Source organism: Monodon monoceros, unplaced genomic scaffold, assembly GCF_005190385.1.
Source record: "Monodon monoceros isolate NGI ecotype Baffin Bay Population unplaced genomic scaffold, NGI_Narwhal_1 Super_Scaffold_5, whole genome shotgun sequence".
Lineage (NCBI taxonomy): Eukaryota > Metazoa > Chordata > Mammalia > Artiodactyla > Monodontidae > Monodon > Monodon monoceros.
The window spans coordinates 58210972-58228439 of record NW_021703782.1 but is presented as its reverse complement, the minus strand read 5'-3'; the positions used below and the strand labels follow the sequence as shown (position 1 = coordinate 58228439).

The window sequence follows — 17468 nt, the reverse complement described above, 5'->3', positions numbered from 1 at the left end:
TCCTCTCTGCCCTTTATTCCTGGTCAGTTTTGTTTTGTTTCATTAAAATAGATAAATTTGTTTATTTATTTAAAAAAGGAAACTCATTTCAGCTTTAAAGACACACCAAACTGAAAATTAAGGGTTGGGGAAAATATTACATCAAATGGTAGCCAAAAGAAAGCACGGATAAGTATACTTACATCAGACAAAGTAGACTCTAAACCAAAGACTGTACCAAGAGATAAAGAAGGTCATTGTGTAATGATGAAGGGGTCAGTTCATCAAGAGGAACTAGTAACTACTTATGTACCCAAAAGAGGAACACCTAAACGTATGAAGCAAACATTAACCGATCTGAAGGGAAAAATATATAGCAAATACAAAACTAGTAGGGGACTTTGATACCCTACTTTGAACAATGGATAGGTCAGACAGAAAATCAATAAGGAAATACGGGAATTAAATTACAGTTAGGTTAAGTTAGATCATATAGTCATCTCAATAGAGGCAGAAAAATCATTTGACAGAATTCAACATCCATTTACGATAAAAACTCTCAACAAATTGAATATAGAAGAAATGTTCCTTAATTATAATGTCATGTATCAGAAGCTCACATCTAACATCATATTCAGTGATGAAAAGCTGAAAGCTTTCCCTCAAGATCTGGAACAAGACAAGGTTACCTATTTTCACCACTTTTATTCAAAATAGAACTGGAAGTTCTAGCCAGAACAATTATGCAAGATAAGAGAAATAAAAGACACCAATATGAGAAAGGAAGAAGTAAAAATGTCTCTATTTGCAGGTGACATGTTATTATATGTAGAAAACCCAAAAGACTCCACCAAGAAACTGTTAGAACTAATAAAGAAATTCATTATAAGTTGCAGGATATAAAGGCAGTATACAAAAATCATTTTTGTTTGTATACACTAAAAATGAACTACCAGAGAAATTAAGAAAAACAATCCCTATTACAATAGCATCAAAAATAATAAAATATTTGGGAATAAATTTAAGCAAGGAGTTAAAAAACTGTACACTGAAAACTATATGACATTGATGCAAGATGTCAAAGAAGACACATATAAACAGAAAGATATGCTGTGCTCATAGATTGGAGGAATTAATACTGTTCAAATGTCCATGCTACCCAAAGTGATCTGCAGATTCAATGCAGTCCCTATCAAAGTTCCAATTGCATTTTTCACAGACGAAGAACAAACCTAAAATGTGTATGGAACCACAGAAGATTCCAAATAGCCCAAACTGTTTTAAGAAAGAACAAAGTTGGAGTCATCATAATTCCTAATATTAAACTATGTACAAAGCTGCAGTAATCAAAACAGCATGGTATTAAACAAGCAAACAAACAGTATGGTATTGACATTAGAAACAGATGCATAGATCAGTGGAATGGAATAGGAGAGCCCTGAACTAAACCCATGCATATATGGTCAATTAATTTTTGACAAGCAAAGTCTATACATGCGGAAAAGATGGTCTCTTCAATATATGGTTTTGGAAAAACTTGGTAGTCACATGCGAAAGGGTAAAACGAACCATTATCTTACACCATGCAGAAAAATCAACTCAAAATGGATTAAAGAGTTGTACTTAAGACCCAAAACATAAGGGTTTTGCTCTGTTGCGTTCGTCTTGGCAATGATTTTTCTTTTTTTGATTTGACACAAAAGCAAAGGAAACAAAAGTAAAAATAAGCAAGTGGGACTACATCAAACTAAAAAGCTTCTGCTTAGCAAACGAAACCATCAACAGAATGAAAAGCCAACCTGGAGAAAATATTCGTTAACTACCCATCTGTTAAGAGGATAATATCTGAAATACATAGGAATTCAAACAACTCAATAACAACAAACCCCCAAATAACCCAATTAAAAAATGGTGGCGGCTAACAGCGCGGACCCCAGAGACGGGCATGAGACGCTAAGGCTGCTGCTGCCACCACCAAGAAGCCTGTGTGTGAGCACAGGTCACTCTCCACACCTCCCTTCCAGGGAGCGTGTGCAGCCCGCCACTGCCAGGGTCCCGGGATCCAGGGACAACTTCCCCGGGAGAACACATGGTGCGCCTCAGGCTGGTGCAACATCACGCTAGCCTCTGCCACTGCAGGCTCACCCCGCATCGTTCCCCTCCCTCCCCTCGGCCTGAGTGAGCCAGAGCCCCCGAATCAGCTGCTCCTTTAACCCCGTCCTGTCTGAGCGAAGAACAGACGCCCTCAGGCGACATACACGCAGAGGCAGGGCCAAATCCAAAGCTGAGCCCTGGGAGCTCTGCGAACAAAGAAGAGAAAGGGAAATCTCTCCCAGCAGCTTCAGGAGCAGCGGATTAAATCTCCACAATCAACTTGATGTACCCTGCATCTATGGAATACCTGAATACACAACAAATCATCCCAAATTGAGGAGGTGGACTCTGAGAGCAAGATTTATTATTTTTTCCCCTTTTCCTCTTTTTGTGAGTGTGTATGTGTATGCTTTTGTGAGAGATTTTGTCTGTATAGCTTTGCTTTCACCATTTATCCTACGGTTCTATCCATCCGTTTTTTTTTTTTTTTACTTATAAAAATTATTTTCTTAATAATTATTTTTTATTTTAATAACTTCATTTTCTTTTATCTTTATTTTATTTTCTTTTATCCTCTTTCTTTCCTTCTACTTTTTCTCCCTTTTATTCTGAGCTGTGTGGATGAAAGGCTCTTGGTGCTGCAGCCAGGAGTCAGTGCTGTGCCTCTGAGGTGGGAGAGCCAACTTCAGGGCACTGGTCCACAAGAGACCTCCCAGCTCCACGTAACATCAAACGGCGAAAATCGCCCAGAGATCTCCATCGCAACACCAACACCCAGCATCACTCAACGACCAGCAAGCTACAGTGCTGGACACCCTATGCCAAACAACTAACAAGACAGGAACACAACCCCACTCATCAGCAGAGAAGCTGCCTAAAATCATAATAAGGCCACAGACACCCCAAAACACACGACAAGACGTGGACCTGCCCACCAGAAAGACAAGATCCAGCCTCATCCACCAGAACACAGGCACTAGTCCCCTTCACCAGGAAGCCTACACAACCTACTGAACTAACTTTAGCCACTGGGGACAGACACCAAAAACAACAGGAACTACGAACCTGTAGCCTGCAAAAAGGAGACCCCAAACACGGTAAGATAAGCAAAATGAGAAGACAGGAAAACACACAGCAGATGAAGGAGCAAGATAAAAATGCACCAGACCTAACAAATGAAGAGGAAATAGGCAGTCTACCTGAAAAAGAATTCAGAATAATGATAGTAAAGATGATCCAAAATCTTGGAAATAGAATAGACAAAATGCAAGAAACATTTAACAAGGACCTAGAAGAACTAAAGATAAAACAAGCAACGATGAACAGCACAATAAATGAAATTAAAAATACTCTAGAAGGGATCAATAGCAGAATAACTGAGGCAGAAGAACGGATAAGTGACCTGGAAGATAAAATAGTGGAAATAACTACTGCAGAGCAGAATAAAGAAAAAAGAATGAAAAAAAAACTGAGGACAGTCTCAGAGACCTCTGGGAAAACATTAAACCCACGAACATTCGAATTATAGGGGTTCCAGAAGAAGAAGAGAAAAAGAAAGGGACTGAGAAAATATTTGAAGAGATTATAGTTGAAAACTTCCCTAATATGGGAAAGGAAATAGTTAATCAAGTCCAGGAAGTGCAGAGAGTCCCATACAGGATAAATTCAAGGAGAAACATGCCAAGACATACATTAATCACTGTCAAAAATTAAATACAAAGAAAACATATTAAAAGCAGCAAGGGAAAACCAATAAATAACACACAAGGGAATCCCCATAAGGTTAACAGCTGATCGTTCGGCAGAAACTCTGCAAGCTAGAAGGGACTGGCAGGATATATTTAAAGTGATGAAGGAGAAAAACCTGCAACCAAGATTACTCTACCCAGCAAGAATCTCATTCAGATTTGATGGAGAAATTAAAAACCTTACAGACAAGCAGAAGCTGAGAGAGTTTAGCACCACCAAACCAGCTTTACAGCAAATGCTAAAGGATCTTCTCTAGGCAAGAAACACGAGAGAAGGAAAAGACCTACAATAACAAACCCAAAACAATTAAGAAAATGGGAATAGGGACATACATATCGATAATTATGTTAAATGTAAATGGATTAAATGCTCACACAAAAAGACACAGACTCGCTGAATGGATACAAAAACAAGATCCATATATATGCTGTCTACAAGAGACCCACTTCAGATCTAGAGACACATACAGATGGAAAGTGAGGGGATGGAAAAAGATATTCCATGCAAATGGAAACCAAAAGAAAGCTGGAGTAGCAATTCTCATATCAGACAAAATAGACTTTAAAATAAAGACTATTACAAAAGACAAAGGAGGACACTACATAATGATCAAGGGATCAATCCAAGAAGAATGTATAACAATTGTAAAAATTTATGCACCCAACATAGGAGCACTTCAATACATAAGGCAAATACTAACAGCGATAAAAGGGGAAATTGACAGTAACAAATTCATAGTAGGGGACTTTAACACCCCACTTTCACCAATGGACAGATCATCGAAAATGAAAATAAATATGGAAACACAAGCTTTAAATGATACATTAAACAAGATGGACTTAATATTTATACAACATTCCATCCAAAAACAACAGAATACACAGTTTTCTCAAGTGCTCATGGAACATTCTCCGTTGTTCTCCATGGAACATCTCTCTTGATTTGGGTCACAAATCAAGCTTTGGTAAATTTAAGAAAATTGATATTGTATCAAGTATCTTTTCCGAACACAACGCTATAAGACTAAATATCAATTACAGGAAAAGATCTGTAAAAAATACAAACACATGGAGGCTAAACAATACACTACTTAATAACGAAGTGGGCACTGAAGAAATCAAAGAGGAAATCAAGAAATACCTAGAAACAAATGTCAATGGAGACACGACGACCCAAAACCTATGGGATGCAGCAAAAGCAGTTCAAAGAAGGAAGTTTATAGCAATACAATCCTACCTTTAGAAACAGGAAACATTTCGAATAAACAACCTAACCTTGAACTTTAAGCAATTAGAGAAAGAAGAACAGAAAAACCCCAAAGTTAGCAGAAGGAAAGAAATCATAAAAATCAGATCAGAAATAAATAAAAAAGAAATGAAGGAAGCGATAGCACAGATCAATAAAACTAAAAGCTGGTTCTTTGAGAAGATAAAGAAAATTGGTAAATCATTAGCCAGACTCATCAAGGAAGAAAGGTAGGGAGAAGACCCAAATCAATAGAATTAGAAATGAAAAAGGAGAAGTAACAACTGACACTGCAGAAATACAAAAGATCATGAGAGATTACTACAAGCAACCCTATGTCAATAAAATGGACAACCGGGAAGAATTGGACAAATTCTTAGAAATGCACAACATGCCAAGGCTGAATCAGGAAGAAATAGAAAATATGAACAGACCAAACACAAGCACTGAAACTGAAACTGTGATTTAAAATTGTCCAACAAACAAAAGCCCAGGACCAGATGGCTTCACAGGCGAATTCTATCAAACATTTAGAGAAGAGCTAACACCTATCCTTCGCAAACTCTTCCAAAATATAGCAGAGGGAGGAACACCCCCAAACTCCTTTTACGAGGCCACCATCACCCTGTACCAAAACCAGACAAGGATGTCATAAAGAAGGTAAAGTACAGGCCAATATCACTGATGAATATAGATGCAAAAATCCTCAACAAAATACTAGCAGACAGAATCCAACAGCACATTAAGAGGATCATACACCATGATCAAGTGGGGTTTATTCCAGGAATGCAAGGAATCTTTAATATACGCAAATCAATAAATGTGATACATCATATTAACAAACTGAAGGAGAAAAACCATATGATCATCTCAATAGATGCAGAGAAAGCTTTCGACAAAGTTCAACACCCATTTATGATAAAAACCCTCCAGGAGCTTCCCTGGTGGCGCTGTGGTTAAGAGTCCGCCTGCAGATGCCGGGGACACGGGTTCGTGCGCCGGTCCGGGAAGATCCCACATGCCACGGGGCGGCTGGTCCCATGAGCCATGGCCGCTGAGCCTGCGTGTCCGGAGCCTGTGCTCTGCAACGGGAGAGGCCACAACAGTGAGAGGCCCGCGTACCACCACACACACACACAAAACCCTCCAGAAAGTAGGCATAGAGGGAACTTTCCTCAACATAATAAAGGCCATATATGACAAACCCACAGCCAATGTCGTCCTCAATGGTGAAAACCTGAGAGCATTTCCTCTAAGATCAGGAACAAGACAAGGTTGCCCACTCTCACCACTCTTATTCAACATAGTTTTGGAAGTTTTAGCCACAGCAGTCAGAGAAGTAAAAGAAATAAAAGGAATCCAAATCGGAAAAGAAGTAGTAAAGCTGTCACTGTTTGCAGATGACATGATACTATACATAGAGAATCCTAAAGATGCTACCAGAAAACTACTAGAGCTAATCAATGAATTTGGTAAAGTAGCAGGATACAAAATTAATGCACAGAAATCTCTGGCATTCATATACACTAATGATGAAAAATCTGAAAGTGAAATCAAGAAAACACTCCCATTTACCATTGTAACAAAAAGAATAAAATATCTAGGAATAAACCTACCTAAGGAGACAAAAGACCTGTATGCAGAAAATTATGACACTGATGAAAGAAATTAAATATGATACAAATAGATGGAGAGATATACCATGTTCTTTGATTGGAAGAACCAACACTGTGAAAATGATTGTATTACCCAAGGCAATATACAGATTCAATGCAATCCCTATCAAACTACCACTGGCATTTTTCACAGAACTAGAACAAAAAATTTCACAATTTGTATGGAAACACAAAAGACCCCTAATAGCCAAAGCAATCATGAGAATGAAAAACGGAGCTGGAGGAATCAGGCTCCCTGACTTCAGACTATACTACAAAGCTACAGTAATCAAGACAGTATGGTACTGGCACAAAAACAGAAAGATAGATCAATGGAACAGGATAGAAAGCCCAGAGATAAACCCACGCACATATGGTCACCTTATCTTTGATAAAGGAGGCGGGAATGTACAGTGGAGAAAGGACAGCCTCTTCAATAAGTGGTGCTGGGAAACCTGGGCAGGTACATATAAAAGTATGAGATTAGATCACTCCCTAACACCATACACAATAATAAGCTCAAAATGGATTAAAGACCTAAATGTAAGGCCAGAAACTATCAAACTCTTAGAGGAAAACATAGGCAGAACACTCTATGACATAAATCACAGCAAGATCCTTTTTGACCCACCTCCTCCAGAAATGGAAATAAAAACAAAAATAAACAAATGGGACCTAATGAAACTTAAAAATTTTTGCATAGCAAAGGAAACCATAAACAAGACCAAAAGGTAACCCTCAGAATGGGGGAAAATATTTGCTAATGAAGCAACTGACAAAAGATTAATCTCCAAAATTTACAAGCAGCTCATGCAGCTCAATAACAAAAAAACAAACAACCCAATCCAAAAATGGGCAGAAGACCCAAATAGATATTTTATACAGACTGCCAACAAACACATGAAAGAATGCTCAACATCATTAATCATTAGAGAAATGCAAATCAAAACTGCAATGAGATATCATCTCACACCAGTCAGAATGGCCATCATCAAAAAATCTAGAAACAATAAATGCTGGAGAGGGTGTGGAGAAAAGGGGACACACTTGCACTGCTGTTGGGAATGTGAATTGGCACAGCCACTATGGAGAACAGTATGGAGGTTCCTTAAAAAGCTACAAATAGAACTACCATATGACCTAGAAATCCCACTACTGGGCATATACCCTGAGAAAACCGTAATTCAAAAAGAGTCATGTACCAAAATGTTCATTGCAGCTCTATTTACAATAGCCAGGAGTTGGAAACAACCTAAGTACACATCATCGGATGAATGAATAAAGAAGATGTGGCACATATATACAATGGAATATTACTCAGCCATAAAAAGAAACGAAATTGAGTTGTGGTGAGGTGGATGGACCTAGAGTCTGCCATACAGAGTGAAGTAAGTCAGAAAGAGAAAGACAAATACCGTATGCTAACACATATATATGGAATGTAAGAAAAAAAAATGTCACGAAGAACCTAGGGATAAGACAGGAATAAAGACACCGATCTAATGGAGAATGGACTTGAGGTTATGGGGAGGTGGAAGGGTAAGCTGTGCCAAAGTGAGGGAGTGGCATGGACATATATACACTACCAAACGTAAAATAGCTAGCTAGTCGGAAGCAGCTGCATAGCAGAGGGAGGTCAAGTCGGTGCTTTGTGACCACCTAGAAGGGTGAGATAGGGAGGGTGGAAGGGAGGGAGACGCAAGAGGGAAGAGATATGGGAACATATGTATATGTATAACTGATTCACTTTGTTTTAAAGCAGAAACTAACACACCATTGTAAAGCAATTATACCCTAATAAATATGTAAAAAAAACAAACAATGGTCAAAGGATCTGAATTTTTTCCAAAGACATACAAAAATGGCCAACAGGTACATGAAACTGTAATTAGTGTCATTAATCATCAGGGAAACGCAAATCAAGACCATAGTGAGATATCACCTCACACCTATGAGTATGTCTATCATTCAAAGGACAAACGATAAAAAATACTGGAGAGGATGTGGAGAAAAGGATCCCTTGTAAGTTTTTGGTGGGAATGTAAACTGGAACAGCCACTATGGAGACAGTATGGCATTCCTCAAGAAATTAAAAATAAAGCTACTATATGATCTAGCAATCCCACTTCTGGGTATATGTCCAATGGAAATTTAAACATTATTCTGAAGAGATATCTGTACGTCCACATTCATTGCAGCATCATTTGCAACAGCCGAGGTATGGAAACAACCTAAGTATCTGTCAGCAGACGAATAGATGAAGAAAACGTGGTGTATGTATATGTGTGCGTGTGCACACACTCGCACACGTACACAGAGGAATATTATTCAGCTTTTAAAAAGGAATACTTGTCATTTGTGACAACGTAGATGAGCCTGGAGTACATCATGCTAAGTGAAATAAGCCAGTGAGAACCACAAATCCTGCATGTTATTACTTATATGTGGAATCTTAAAAAGTTTAGGAAACAGACAGTGGAAAAGTGGTTGCCAGGGTTAGTGGAAATAGAAATGGGTAAAAGGGTAGATTTTCACTTATAAGTTCTGAGGATCTGTGTATAACGTGACTGTGGTTGATAGCACTGTGTTGTAGAATTGAAATTTTCTAAAGAGTAGAATTTAAATGTTCCCTCACCCACCCGGTAAATTCATGAGGTTGATGGAGGTGTTGACTTAATGGGGGGAGCCTTTCACAATGTATATATATATTAAATCATCATGTTTTATACTTTAAATATTTTATTTGTTAATTATACCTTAGTATAGCTGAAGAAATTTATTTCAAAGACTACAACAGAAAAACCCTTAATGCCTCATTGAGAGATCTACTAAAATATATATTTCAATAAGAAAAAGTGAGTCTAAAAGGAAGGCATAGGATCCAAAATAATGGTAAGCACAAACTGATGAAATTCTAGCATATTTGCTCTTTAATGGCTAAGAATTCATCTGATGGCTTTCTATAGCTGAGTAATAGAGATAGTGTAATAGAGTACGAGAAATATTTTTTAAAATTTCTATTTTTGAACAAATTAAAATTGTTTAATTTTGCATATCCAAATGCAGAGGAACTTCAAAAATCTGGCAGTTTTGCTCACAATTGCCAGTTTTTTGTTTTATTTTTACACACTGATAGTTTTATATTACTTGAATAAGTATTAACTCTTTCTCTTAATAGAATAAGGTTCTTGTAGTTGAATGTAGAACTGTGTTTCATATTGCAGTTCACTTAATAATCACTTTATTTATTTAATATCTGTATTTAGAATGGTGCCTGGCATATAGTAGATGCTGTGCAAGTGTGTTTGCTATTATTCCCGTCCTCTTCCTTCACGTAGCTCATGATTTAAATGATTACGTCTGTGAGGAAGGTTGTCAAATTTTCAGGTCTTCCAAATATCAGTCTCATGTTTTAGCTGCCAGCTAGATTTTGGTCTAATTGCCCTGCTTTCGTTCCTAATAAAAGTCTGTAAAACAGTAGTCTTTATTCTCCTCACCTTCCAAAGTCAAGGGACAAAGTCCTTCTAATAATGGTATTACAGATCTCCCAAGTTTGAAATCCTCATACTATCTTTTACTTCTGGAGTCTATATTCAGTTAGTCCTCATGGTGCATCAAGTCTTCCTCTTTTATTACCTCTAACCATCCAACTGTTGCTGTTTCAGTTCAGGATCTTAGTGCTGCCTAGGTTATTGTAATAGCTTTCTAACTATACCACTTCACCTTTCTGATCATTATTGACTGTGGGATAAAGTTTAAACTCTTTGGTCTGACATTTGGACCTTCTTTTATTTCGTACTGTATCAGTTAGGATTGCACTTACTTATACGTAATAAGGTGTCTGGTGGTTGGTAGGGGATTCCTGACATTGATTCAGTACTTAAGGTTACCGGGTCGTTTATTCTCTTGGCCTTTCCTTCATGGTTACATGGTGTTAAGGTGACTGCCCTACCTATTTTATACTTAGATTCACACAGAAGGTGAAGGGGGAAAAGTAAAAGGAGACATGACAGCTACGTCAGCCTTTTTTTAAGGAGTGGTCCTGAAAGTACCACCCAGCAACTTTCACATAAATCTCATTTGCTTAAACTGGTTCACATGGCTATCCATCTGTGGGGAAGTAGAGGTTTTTTTGGGGGGTACATTGGTATACCCCCCCATTTGGGCTTTTGTATCAAGGAAGAAGGGGAAAATGCATACTGGGTATGTAGCTGCGGTTTTGTTACAAGTATCCAGGTCTTAGTTGTGGCGTGCAGGCTCTTTGTTGCAGCGTGCAGGCTCCTCTCTAGTTGTGGCGTGCGGGTTTTCTCTCTCTAGTTGTGGTGCACAGGCTCCAGGGTGCGTGGGCTCTGTAGTTTGCAGCACACGGGCTCTCATGTTGAGGCGTGGGAGCTCGGTAGTTGTGGCGCGTGGGCTTAGTTGCCCCGCAGCATGTGGGATCTTAGTTCCCTGACCAGGGATTGAACCAGCGTCCCCTGCATTGCAAGGCAGATTCTTTACCACTGGAGCACCAGGGAAGTCCCTATCCATCTGTATTTTTAATCTTTTCCTAAATGGTATAATTTCTCAAATACTTCACTCAGACCAATAAATTATTGAACATATCTTGTATCTTTCTACTCTTCAGAACAGTTCCACTCTTCCAGAACGTTCTTTCTCTTCCATCCATCAAAATCCAATCCATGCTTCAAGAACAGTTTTAAATATGACCTCCTCTAATAAAGCTCATCAGTTAATCCCAGCTTGAAATGTTATTTTTCCCTTCCAGATTCCAATAAGCAGTTGTCAGAGTAATCTGTTGAGAAATCATATCGCTTTGTGGAATCTCTTCTTCTGTTGTCTGTAACTGATTTTGTTTGTTCTGTTAGTGTTATATATTTATATTGTGGTTCCTCAGTGTATAAGCTTCAGTTTTATTGTCATTGTCCACAGGAAGTTTATAATTTTGATATCTCTCACTGTGCTTTGTATATAGTAGTATAGGCATACCTCATTTTATTGTGCTTCCCCGATACTGGTTTTTTACAATTGAAGGTTTGTGGCAGCCCCGTATTAAGCAAGTCTATCAGTGCCAATTTCCCAAAAACATTTGCTCACTTCACGTCTCGTTGTCACATTTGATACTTCTTGCAATATTTCAAACTTGTTCATTATTATTATATTTGTTCTGGTGATCTATGATCAGTGACCTTTGATAATACTATTGTGAAAAGATTACAAATCGTTGAAGGCTCAGATGATGGTTAGCAATAAAGTATTTTTAAATTAAGGTATGTACAATTTTTTTTTTAGACATAATGCTATTGCATACTCAGTATACTACAGTATAGTGTAAATATAACTTTTATAGGTACTGGGAGACCAATAAATTTGTGTGACTTTATTGCACTGGTCTGGAACAAAATGCTCAGTATCTGTCTGAGAAATGACTGTACATGATACTTATTCAGTTAATGGATTTGACAGAGTCGTTGCTGTCAGTGAAGACTTCTTTATATATGAAGGATAACTTATGAATATCACTTCCATTTGTAACTTTGGTTTCTCTTACAGGCAAATGTTCTGAAAAAAGACTGCATGGGAATGGCATGCCTTACAATGACAGAAATGGAAGGAACATCCTCATCTCCTGTACATCAGAATGGTGATATTCCTGGAAATGCTAATTCTGTGAAGCAAATAGATCCAGTCCTACAGGTCTATCTTTATCATTCCCTTGGAAAAGCTGAGGGGGATTATCTGAAGTTTCCAACTGGGGAGTATGTTGCAGAAGAGATTTGTGTTGCTGCTTCTAAAGCTTGTGGTAAGTGTTAAAAAGCAGTGTTTTTCTTCTTATTAATATATCCGTGCTTTAATTATGCTACTCTTAACACAATGTACATGTATAATGTATTTTTATGCTTCTGTGACTGACAAGTGTTTTCATATGCATATAAAATGAGAATATCACTAAAGTAGAATTTAAGGTAAATTCTGTGTTGAGCTAGTGGTATAGACTGAATGTTTGTGTTCCCCAAAATTCGTGTTGAAACCTACTCCTCTAATGTGATGAATTTGGAAGTAGGGCTTTCGAGAGATGAATCAGTTATGAGGGTGGATTCCTCATCAGTGGGACTGGTATTTTTGTTAAAGAGACCACTGAGAGTTCCTTTGCTCCTTCTACCATGTGTGGACATAGCATGAAGATGAATAAGAAGATGAACTATCTATGAACCAGGAAATGGGTCCTCATTAGACACCACATCTGCCAGCACCTTGATTTTGTACTCCCAAACCTCCAGAAATGTGAGAAATACATTTCTATTTTTTTTGATAACCCACCTTGTCTGTGGTATTTTTGTTACAGTATCCTGAATGAACTAAAACAAAAATTGGTACTGAGAAGTGGAGGGGTGCTGTAATAAATTCCTAAAAATGTTGAAGAGGCTTTGGAACCTGGGTAATGGGTAATGGAAGAGTTTTGAGGTGCATGCTAGAAAAAGCCTACATTGTTGTGAACAGGAGATTCTGGTGTGGACTCGAAAGGAGGAGAGGTGTACAGAAAAACCTCAATCTTCTTAGAGAACACCTGTGTAATCCTGCGCAGAATATTGGTAGAATTGTGTACTGTAAAGACCATTCTGATAAGATCTCGGGTGGAAATGAGGACTGTGTTATTGGAAACTGAAAGAAAAGTGATCCTTGTTGTAAAGTGTCAGAGAACTTGGCTGAGTTATGTTCATGTTTTAGTGCTTTGTAGAATGTAGAACTTGTGAGCAATGAAATTGGATATTTACTTGAAGTAATTTCTAAACAAAGGTTTGAAGGTGTGGCTTGAGCCCTCCTAACTGCTTATAGTTGTAAAAAGTTAATAAACAGAAACCTCAATAAAATAGAATCAGGAGACCAGAAGGGGGAGTTCTCATGGTCTGCAAGGATACCAGAGCCCAAGGGGAAGAAGACTCCTCTTCTTTCCTGGCAAGGACTCAAACAATGAAAAACCTTGGGCTTCTTGTTTACTGTAGCCCTCCCCTCTAGGACAGTGTTCTCCTTCCCTTGCCTTGGGGGAGCTTCCATGTGGCTCACCATGATTGCAGACCCCAGATTGCAGTTCTCTGCTGATCCCAAATAAATCCACCTTTTCTGGAAAAATACCTGGCAGCCTGTTTGTTTTAGGTCAACATAGTATAATTAGAGAGAAATAACTTACAGGCATAATTATAAATGTTAAGCAAAAAGGAAGCAGGACTTAAAAATTTGGAAAATTCCCCACCTATCCAAAAGATGAGAAAGCCTGTTCAGTAGAGAACACCAAGGGTGTGGCCAAGCAACCATTTGTTAAGATTAGTGTGGATAAGCCATCTCAACAGGACCCAGATGCTGCTACCTAAAACAATGGAAGAATGACCCTGAAGACAGTTCAGAAACCACCAGGGCTGCTGTCTTAGCACAGGGCCTGGAGGCAGAATGATTTCAAAGGAGGAGGTGCCAGTGTTTGGAGACCTTGAGCTTGCTGCTTGGTGCTACCTCACCTTGAGGGCTCTGCTGGTGCACTGCTGGTGCTGAGCTCCTTGGCTGCCCCAGGTGTGATTCTGGCAGCCCCTGGTGCAGCAGCTGCCTCTCAGCAGGGTGCAGGCAACAAACTGGTGGAATAAGCCATCTCCACTAGTGGAGAATGCACAGGCCCAGGGGGCATGTCTGACTCCACCTAGATTTCAAAGAACAGGAGCCACCCAAATCCACTAGGGCAGGGCTGCCAGGAGCCTTAGGTGCCCACCCTCTGCCCAGCAAAGCTGAAGGGGCAGGAATGCTGCCCCAGTGGGTCCTGTAGGTAGGACCTCTGCTTCAGTGGGCCTGGAGGGCAGAGTATCAAGTTAGAGGATTATTCATGGACCTTAAGGTCTAATGGAATTTGCCCTGTTGGGTTTTAGACTTGCTTGAGACTTGTCACACCTTTCTTCTAAATATCTGTTCTGTGCCTGTTCTGCCATTGTATTTTGGAAGCACATAACTTCTTTAATTTCACAGGTTTACAGCTGGAGAACCTCAGGATGAATTGTACCTTGAGTCTCATCCACATCTGCTTTAGATGATATTTAGATGAGACTTTGAACTCAGACTTTGAGTTGATGTTGGAATGAGTTAACACTTTTGGGGCTGTTGGGAATAGAATGAACATATTTTGAATGTGAGAAGGATATTATTTTGGGGGGTCCAGGAACAGAATGCTGTAGATTGAATGTATCTCTTCTCCCTCAAATTCATATGTTGAAACCTAATCTCCCAGTGTGATTGTATTTGGCGGTGGGGTGATCAGGTTATAAGGTTAAGTATCACCTTATCTCAGTTGCTTTTCTACCCATTTGTGGCTCAGTTATAGAACTTGTCTCTTTGGATTATGGATATTCGTGTCTCTTTTTTCAAGATACAGTCAGTTGTGGTATAATGTGAAATAGGTGTTCCTAAAATGCACTATGCTCTGCAGAATTGTGCAGTAAAAACCATAGGGCTTAGAGGAAAAATGAGATTAGTGGCATAACATTCTAAACTTCGTGACATTAAAAAAAACAATAAAAACAGCACGTGTTAAATGGTAACAAAATATATAAAATCTGAAATATATTTGGCACTTTACCTTAAAGTCTTGAAGCTTGCTTGTGGAAGTGGGCGCTGGAAAGGTTGCATCTTGTGAGTTAGTGTGAGGCTGTAGAAGGAAAGTATCCGAGATCACATGAGAAGTTGTAACACCACATATAGATGGCTGTGGCTCATAACATACATGGTAAACTGTATGTTCCATGTACGTTCTCAGTTTGGATGCCAGGCTGAAGGAGTACCCCCTATATGAGACATGATGTTCTCCTGGTAAAAGGCAAAAGAGCATGAGGGCTGCTGGAAACGAAATACCTCCCTACTGCCTCTGCTTAGAACTAACACACTCTCAGTTCTGCTCAGATTCCATTGGCCAAACCAAGTCATATGGCCAAGCCAGTGTTAGTCAGATGGGGTGGTCCTCTCAGGGACTGGGAAGAGAAAAGTGAGTATTTGTGAGCAGTAATGTAGTCTGCTACACTTTTCCCTCTTGACCACAAATAATTTCTTTCTTCAGTATTAAGAATAAATTTTCTCCTTCCCCAGTGAGGATACCCAAAGGTGTCATTGAATCAGGCTTAAAATCCAGGCTCTCCCTGTATTCTCTCAGTCGTGTCCAGATGTTATTCTGCTTGATTCAGAGAATCTGTGAACTGAAAAGACAATTATTCTGATATCATATCTACAGCCTTGACAAGTTATATTTCAAAGATATGATATGAGATAGTTTTCCCTAGCATAGAGACAGCAAGGTTTAGACAAAATAGCTATGTAGAGTTGTCTTTTGGAATCCTCCCACCTCTCTCTGAGCTCTATGCCAGTTACTCTTTCTTGACTGAGGTACTCACGTATCTAGTATCCTCATATTCCTTTCCATTCCCATCCCCAAATGCCCTTTATTGTATCTAGCTGCAATCAGAACTTATGTTGATGACCCTTTGTTAAGTATGGTTTTGATGATAAAATAATTTGCAGTAAGTTATAAATGACAAATAGTTTTAATATTGAGATATTTGTATTTAATGAAGAATCTTGATCTGTAGTAACCTCTAATTGTAAAAAATGTTTAGGGGAAATGTATTCCTTTAAAATGACCTTTATTCTTTTCTCAATCCCCAAAGAGTAGAATATGGAGTTAATGTTATAGCTGTACCTCATTCACCTCTTTCAGCTAGCTAAAATTTATTGACACTGTGTTAAGTCCTTTATGTGTGTTACTCAATTCTTACAGCAGCACTAGGGTGTGTAGATGTTGTAGTAGTGTAAGCACCTGACAATTAGCTTTTTAAAAAATTTTTTACTTTATATTGGAACATAGTTTATTAACAATGTTGTGTTAGTTTCAGGTGTACAGCAAAGTGATTTAGTTATACATATACATGTATCTATTCTTTTACAAATTATTTTCCCATTTAGATTATTACAGAATATTGAGCAGAGTTCCCTGTGCTATACAGTAGGTCCTTGTTGGTTATCTATTTTATTTTATTTTAAAAATTTATTTATTTTTATTTTTGGCTGTGTTGGGTCTTCATTGCTGTGCATGGGCTTTCTCTAGTTGCGGCGAGCGGGGGCTATTCTTCATCGAGGTGTGCGGGCTTCTCATTGCAGTGGCTTCTCGTTGCAGAGCATGGGCTCTAGGTGTGTGGGCTTCCGTAATTGTGGCGCATGGGTTTCCATAGTTGTGGCTTGTGGGCTCTAGAGCACAGGCTCAGTAATTGTGGCGCACAGGCTTAGTTGCTCTGTGGCATGTGGGATCTTCCCAGACCAGGGCTCAAACCCGTGTCCCCTGCGTTGGCAGGCGGATTCTTAATCACTGCACCACCAGGGAAGCTCGGTTGTATATTTTAAATATAGCAGTGTGTACATGTCAATCCCAAACTCCCAATCTATCCGTCTCCCCCATCCTTCCCCACCGGTAGCCATAAGTTCTCTAAGTCTGTGAGTCTGTTTCTGTTTTGTAAATAAGTTCATTTGTATCATTTTTTTTTAGATTCTGCATATAAGTGATATCACATGATACTTGGCTTTCTCTGTCTGACTTACTTCACTTAGTATGATAATCTCCAGGTCCTCTATGTTGCCACAAATGGCATTATTTCATTCTTTTTTATGGCTGAGTAATATTCCACTGTATATATGTACCACATCTTCTTTATACATTCCTCTGTCAAT

General features: G+C 38.8%; 1 protein-coding gene across 3 annotated transcripts in view; it reads left to right on the top strand.

Annotated features, from left to right (window-relative positions):
• The window catches only part of JAK2 (Janus kinase 2), a 158832-nt gene that overhangs the window by 50381 nt on the left and 90983 nt on the right, over nucleotides 1-17468 (top strand). For all 3 annotated transcript variants that reach the window (XM_029201382.1, XM_029201383.1, XM_029201384.1), the window contains exon 3: nucleotides 12276-12525. In XM_029201382.1, coding sequence (XP_029057215.1) covers nucleotides 12300-12525 — 226 coding nt within the window. In that variant the 5' untranslated portion in view covers nucleotides 12276-12299. The remainder of the gene's footprint in view (nucleotides 1-12275; nucleotides 12526-17468) is intronic.